Genomic DNA, 7,792 nt, shown 5'->3' on the forward strand with positions numbered 1-7,792 from the left:
CATTCATTAAATTACCTCTAGTGTTGTGCATTTATTTACCTCTCTTCTCATTTAATGTCTTAGGATCATGTAATTGAGTATTTTAAAAAAATGATAGAATGTTGTTTTGTCACATACATTTAAGGATGCTATTAATATGCATGTGTTTTTTGAGACCTTTATTTTTTTATAATACCCAAATTTGTATCCCCTCGAGATTCAATTGATTAGTTGAATCCATCTCAGTGTCCATAAAGCTAAATGATTTCGTATTCTCCCTTACATAAAGCAGTGCAGTAAAGTCTCCATCCCTCCCACCCCTGCCAGTAACACAAGTCTGGACGGCTGGACTCTGCACTGTCTATTGTATTATACCTCCTGGATATAGTAACCTTTTCAGATATTGATTACTGCTCAATGTTTTTTTCTCTGCTGGCAGGTTAGTGTCCATTACGGGACACAACTATCACTAGAACTCCTCCGGCAATTTGATTCATGCAGTCCTTGCTTTGCTTCTATACAGCCAAACGACCCAACAAAAGACTAAATCACAGTGTATTATTAAAATCCTGATTCAATTTCCCACAGAATAAACAATAACCATAATACACGTTTCCTACAGTAAGTGCCTGCTGGGTATTTAAACCATGAGCTACGTGGAGGGCCCACAGTGGTACAATCAGCCCCCCCGTCCCTCCAAGGGGCTTCACGCCTCGGCTTGATTTCGATATTGATTTTCATGGCTGGAAATGCACCCGGTGGACAAATGAGACCAAATCATCATGTATCTTGTATGGAGGAACCATTGAACTGAATTGTTTTATTTTAAGGTCGTGAGGTAAAATTAAAGAGTCGATGTGAAAAGAGAAATCGTCCAGATTAACTCGTCTCATTGCACCTCTTCCGTCTCGTGCTCCCTCATTTATCTTTCTCTCTCTCTTTCGCCCTTCTCTCTCTCTTCTTCTCTCTGTTGCCCCCTCATCTCTCTCTGTATCGCGCTTAGTCTTTATATCCCTCCCAATCCTCTCTCTCCCACTTGACTTTACTCTTTTCCCTCTCTTAACCTCACTCTGTCTCTCTCTCTCTGTATCTTTCTCACTCTTGATCTCTATCTCTCGCTCTCTCTCTTGCTCTGTATCTCTCTCTCTCTGTCTCTCTCTCTCTCTGTCTCTCTCTCTCTCTCTCTCTCTCTGTCTCTCTCTCTCTCGCCCCCTCTCTCTCTCTCTCGCCCAGATAGAGGAGGTTGAGGTGTTCCCAAAATGACTTGAACCTCCTTGTTCCTCTTGTACCATCCAGGGTCACCTTACCAGGGGGGGGTACCTCTTCACATGACAGCAGCAAGACGAATGAGCCCACGGCCTTCTGGGATATGAAGTTTATTTATATCAAAGGGGGTTTTCATGTTCATTTCAAAGTGTGGCATTCTGTAGGGGATCCTGAGGTGTTTGCATAAGTCCCTGTTTGTGCATGCCAATGAGGAACTAAAGGGACGTTGTGGGTCTATGCTGAAGATGCCTGCTGCGGCGACCTCATTGTTATGACGGGCCGCGGTAACAAGGGCGGCTTTGGGACTGTGTTTAAAAGGACAGCACAACAAGGGTGAGAACCTTTCCCGTTTTATGCAAGAATAACAACATTTTACCTATCGAAGATAGTTTCTATTTTTGATATTATAAATATATATGTTGTATACTTTTAATTGATTAATGTCATGAATTGTTGTGACATTTGCACATAATATTCACATTCACAAGATCCCCTTCACTCACCTATTCTTGGTCTATTTTTAAGCTATATTGTATGATAGAAATATAAGGTGCCGTGTAATGTAATTGTAATATAGGCATGAAATATAGACACTATCTAGAAAATGTGAATCCCTCCCCACTTTATATTTACTATTATACTATACTATACTTTAATTGCTAACTCTTTGAGATATATTATAATGGTACATTATTTTAGAGAGAAGAGTCTTTATCCAACAGACTTATTTTTCAATTAGAAAAGTGACATTCAAATGTGGGCGTCGTGTCTGCAGGAACATGATCAGATATGGGCTGTGAATAATCTTGTGTTTTTAATTAAAGTTATCTTATATTCATTGCTGAAATCTCTTCCAGTACGAGCTTCCTGTGTGCATTTGTCAACCGACCCCCTCAGGATTGCTCCAACCGTGGCTTATACGTCTCTTTAATTGCGTATGCATGGCCATTTGTCTGAAGGCAATCAGCTGTGTCAATACTTTATTGGAAAGGCCAGAAATGCCAGGTAGCATATAAATCGCTCACCTTTTATAATTGTGGTTTACTTTGTAGGCTAATCAACAGTAGCCTGCCAGCAGCTAGAGAGACATTTATATTTCATAAATTGTTTGAACAGACAGGCAGATAACATCATTGAATAACTACGGCCCCACTGCTTATCGTTAGACTTTTAGGACTAATGTTATAGGAGCCAGACTAACAACCCGGACAAACTGGAAATACTGCCTTATATCTGAAGTGGACACGATGGGGAGGTCATTGGGTTGCCGTCTTTGTGTCTGATCTCCCCACAAAGCGACAAACGGTTCTTCCTGAACGATTACCAGACTTACTAAATCGTCACCAACCGCTGGCTGTCTCTTGGTTAAATAGATCCAAGGGTCCGAACGTACAGTGGGACGTACCCTCTTCGTGACTTACCAATCACGGATCCGAACGTTTCATGGGCGGGGCCTCTCGTCCAGTAGCTTTGCCCTCTCTGTGGAGAACTAATCCCTTATTGGTTGATAACGGAGCTAAGACACCGCCTACTGTACGTTCGGACCCCGAATCCTACCCAAGTACCCTTTTCGGTTGCTCTATTGCGGCGCCAGTTGGGAATCCTGGGACAATGGGAGCGTACTATTGACAGCGCAACCGACCCCCCTCCTCCCTCCCTTCCCCATCATCATTGTCATCTAGCCACCCATGTGCCCTGCAGCGAAACTGGCTCACTGTGGCACCCACCATTGACATACTGCTTACACCCCCACTAACCTATACTGTGTGCCTGGGGAGAGCAGCATTAAGCTACAGAGGAATGCCGTCCAGCCATACATGCAGGGGCGGCCCAGGTCCCCCGAGTGTCTCCGTCTGTGGTCTCTGCAGCGACAGATGGCATCCCCCCCCCCCCCCCCCCCCCCCCCCCCCGCTCCGTGTATCGAAAAGCGACAAATAGGACATATTATTTTTTTGGTCTTATTTTAGACTTTTCTCATGTCAGCATACCTTTAATAAAAACGTTTTATTGCACGACTGCTATGAAGACATATTATTAATCAATTAATTCCACTGTTTTGTTTTCATATACAATTGCATGTAAGATAATGCTTGATTATTTTTATAATAATAAAATGATTGCTTTACTTGCATTCACAGCTGACTTTTTACGTATAGTAACGTGTATGCTATAGTGACGAGACCGAGTGGGATCCTGGAGAGCTCATAGTGGCCAGAGGGCGGCAGCAGTTCCTTTGCATGGCGGGGTCAGAACGTCTGCAGACATCATCTCTGAGACAGAGGAGGCGGGCCAGACACCCTGATCAATCGGGCAGGCTTTTTAAAATTATTATTCCACTCACATCGAGCAACGTTAATTATGGCGAATATTAATTAATAATGACCCTTATAGGGTTAAATATGATGCCAATTTCACTTATATGATATGCCTAATCACCATTATGACGAAGTGTTAGCATTAGGTATGTTTGTGCTGGTGTTGTGCACAAATGTTGGGCAAATAATTGCCCCAAGCCACAGAGAAAGCTGGGGGAGAACCGAAAAGCAGCTTGTATTAGCTGTTGTAATTTAAAGAGCCAACTGCTCTGTCTACAACATTACTCAGTAAAACAAAGTTTTCTGTTGGTAAAATACACACACACACACACACACACACACACACACACACACACACACACACACACACACACATACACAAACAAACACGCTAACGTTTTGCATATCTGCTGTGGGCTACTTGATCTCTTGTTTGCGCAACACAATCACATTTTTTAAGCGACAGGGTGTCTAGACACCCACGTGACCAGGCGCGCCAATGCGCACTGGAGACAGAGCTGGTGCTGAGGGAGTCGAGGGAGAGAGAGAGAGAGAGCGAGAGAGAGAGAGCGAGGGAGAGCAACCGACAGCAGCAAGGGCACTCAAATCACTCGCCGAGCTTTCTCCCAGGATCACATCACTTCTTTGTCGATAACCAAGCGAATTTCCTCCCTCTTTCCCACAAGGAAACTTCGAGTGAGCTGCGACGTCGGATTATTTTATCAATGGATTGAGTCTGAAAAAGATTTCAAGGCTCGACCAACCAACAGGGACATAACCGCAAGGGCTCCGTGGCTGTCCTGCTTCAGTCACAAAGCGACTAAACTTGGGCTAGGTATCCTAGTCTGGATCAGTTCTGGATTTGCTCGCTGCCTTCTCGGATTTGTTCTCATTCCTGCTTTTTTTCTCACACGTCCTCTGCGGTTGCACGTCCCATTGAGAAGAGGCACATAGCCTGTAAGTGAAGGAATCGGCACAACGAATTCGGTGCAGTCGGATCAAGGATTTTGTGGATTATGTTCCGGAACACACAGGGACGAGTTTCAGTTTAATGGTAAAACAACTCTACGGTTAACTTGTTGGGTGCGCGAATAATTCCCACCCACCACGACATTGAAAAAGCACGTATGCATTCGTATTTTTAAACCAATGTGGAAAAGAACCATGTTCGGAAGAGGAGCAGCAACTATGGTTAAAGGGCTTAGTTTGAAGCACGCTCAGCATAGGCACTAGCGCCCGGTCCGAGTGAATGGAGTCCAGCCGTAGAGCCCAGCACACCGACATGCTGCTATGCTGTAGCATAGCATTTCTACGTGCACCGCGTTTCAAGTCCCAGCGTTATACCGCTTTATAAGCTGCTGTATGCGGGTGGAGAATTGAAAAAGCCGATGGTGGTGGTCGTGGCGGTTAAGTGCCCTCCTCTAACGCAGGACCAGTCTGCCGTGGAAACATTGACTGTGTTTTAAAGATAGTGTTTGTATTAAGAACCCAGATAACCAGACATAGACTGGCGTATGCTGCCGAAGACTGCCTCTTTTCACCCGGCTTCCAGTTTTTCCATCTTATCATCTCAGGCTCCTTGTCTTTGCCTGGAATTGGATCCCGGAATCTTCATGATTTGCGGACACCATGCTCGTTTTTTAGCCGGGAAACCCTCTTTTCGTCCCGCATGTTTAGGACCAAACGTTCGGGGCTCGTCCGGCGACTCTGGAGGAGCCGTGCGCCCGCCGAGGGCGACGGTGAGGCGGACAGGGGTACCCATGGCTCCGGGGGCTGTTGCATGGGCAAAACGACAAAGGTCGTCAAGTCCACCTGCGGGTCGGACGCCGAACTAAAAGCGTTGACCCACTCGATACTCAAAAAGATCAAAGAAAAACAATTGGAGGTGCTTTTGCAGGCGGTGGAGTCGAAGGGGGGCGCCCGGAGCCCCTGTCTGCTCTTACCCAGCAAAATGGACGCCAAAGTGGGTCAACAGTGTTACTCCTTGCCCTTGCTGCTCTACAAAGTGTTCAGGTGGCCGGACCTCAGGCATTCCTCTGAGCTGAAGAGGCTACCGTGCTGTGAATCCTACGGGAAAACCAACCCAGAACTCGTTTGCTGCAACCCGCACCACATGAGCAGACTGTGTGAACTCGGTGAGCATGCCAATTTAACCTGATATCCAAAATTGACATTTGAAAAAACATGCACAAGAGAGATTGGAGGAGAACATTTTTCTTCCACACTATTTTAGTATATTTTATATTATAGGTTGTATTGCAAACCGTTACACTAAATTTATACTAACAACTGTATTATTTGCCTAATTGACATGACATCATATCTCTTGGCAGACTTGTCTTGAGTTTCCGCCAGGTCAAACTTGGTCGATTGGACGGCTGTCAGAAATCGGCAATGTGGACATGTTGTCAAACTAACCATAGCATATTTGAGAGTGATACTATTTTTCTCATTGTGAATTACTCTATGCGCTTATGTGTTCGTGTACTTGTTGGAGGGTGATCTAATCCATTTTAGATACATTTCGATTTTCTTTTATTATCATTAATAGCGTGTAAACCTAATCTGTCACCATTTATTACCGTGCATTAGACACAGCATAACATTTATGAGGGCAGTTTACACGAATATATATTCTGGAGTCTATTCTAGGCACACCATAATAACCAGAGTTTATTCTCCATTGTTTGTTTTTTCTTCTTTTCTTTGACAGTCGTTACCAAAGTTCAATAACTCAAATAGATATGTACTCTTTCCACGGATAACTTTCCAAGTTGTGCACATTGGTATCCCGAGCCAAAAGAGGCCCGTATCTCAGTCAGCCCTAGACGCTGATAGCGGCTCGCCTGGCGCCAGCCGCTCCCCCCCCCCCGTGTTTATCTGACTGCCAAATGAAAGGCAATAGCCGCCCAGCCGAACTGCCTCTCTCTCTCTCCCTCTCCCTCTCTCCCTCTATTTAACCGGAGGAAACAGAAACGCACTTCCAAAGAATACCAACGTATGTTATACTTTTCTCTGTTTCTCACGTTTTTTAATCTTAATCTCTTTTTTCTGTGTCTTCCCCAAATGTGTCCACGCAGAGTCTCCGCCTCCTCCATATTCCCGATATCCCATGGACTTTCTTAAACCACCTGGTAAGTTTAGTGTGTGTAAAAAAACAACAACCCGTTATTTACAACGTCTTTCGCTCTCAAATTGTGATACAAAACATCAACTATATCAACAACAACAACTCGTCACATTACCAACAGCATAAATAGGATACACCTCGGGGTCACACTTGTTTTTATCTATTTATTTATTTTATTTTGCAGCATGCCTTGCCTGTTGCGAGGGTGTGTGTGTGTGTGTGTGTGTGTGTGTGTGCGTGGTGAAAACGGCTTCATGTTATGTTGTGATTTATGATAGCAGTCGAGTGGCACGCCTGGCTGGCTGGGCAGTTAGAGCATTGCTGGCAGCCAGTGTGTGTGTGGGGGGGGGGGGGGCACCCAGTTGAGATATCAGATGGCCGAGAGACTGAGTGGCAGGCACCGAGTGTGGATGTACTTATACTTTGTGTTGTTTTTGTTCGTCTGTGTGACTGTCCGTTTACTGCCGTTCACACACAAACGCCGTATAAGCACACCAACCCACACACACGCGCCAACACACACACACACATAGTAGTGGGGTCTCTTGAGTGAGCTAGATATTATCGAGACAGCCATTCAAGTGCAGATTCAATACCCAGAGCAACATGTTTGCCAGTGTGTATTTGCGTTTGCGTGTTTGTCGTTTGGATGTTTGTTCGAGTTTGTGTGGTTGTGTGTTGTGTCGAAGCAGAACATTACACCAGGAATGCTAATGTTACCTGCATTCAATTATATTTTATTATCCATCAATCTAAACCTACGCCAGAGAAAAGCAATAGAAATCCCGGAATTTGAAATTGGGTTTTCAGTCGGCTGTGTAAAGCAGCGATGGATGGGGTCGTTGTGTAGTCGAGGAAGAGGAAGGAAGGACGAAGAGTATGGAGGAGGAGGCCGCTTCCTGTCAGACTCGGTGCGTCCGGGTCTTCCATGATCGTCTGCCAGATAGACAAGCCACTTAGCGAGCAGGCACAAACCCAGAGGAAAGACAAAGTACTGGGACTATATTCATCTCTTGATATACTCCCTTCCTTTGTTTCTTTGTCTTGTTTACACACGGGACAATATATACTACAGGAAAACTCCATTCACACGGCCAGCCGG

The 7,792-nt window shown here is 45.0% G+C and overlaps 1 protein-coding gene across 1 annotated transcript in view; it reads left to right on the forward strand.

The window, feature by feature from the left end:
• Window positions 1-4,122: 4,122 nt before the first annotated feature.
• smad7 (SMAD family member 7) overlaps window positions 4,123-7,792 on the forward strand; it is a 12,943-nt gene continuing 9,273 nt past the window's right edge. Inside the window, 2 exon segments of the mRNA XM_079755582.1 lie at window positions 4,123-5,695; window positions 6,641-6,703. Of these exon segments, the coding sequence (XP_079611708.1) occupies window positions 5,230-5,695; window positions 6,641-6,703 (529 nt within the window). The 5' untranslated portion in view covers window positions 4,123-5,229.

The sequence above is a fragment of the Pollachius pollachius genome (genome assembly GCF_949987615.1).
Source record: "Pollachius pollachius genome assembly, chromosome: 18".
NCBI classification, from domain to species: domain Eukaryota; kingdom Metazoa; phylum Chordata; class Actinopteri; order Gadiformes; family Gadidae; genus Pollachius; species Pollachius pollachius.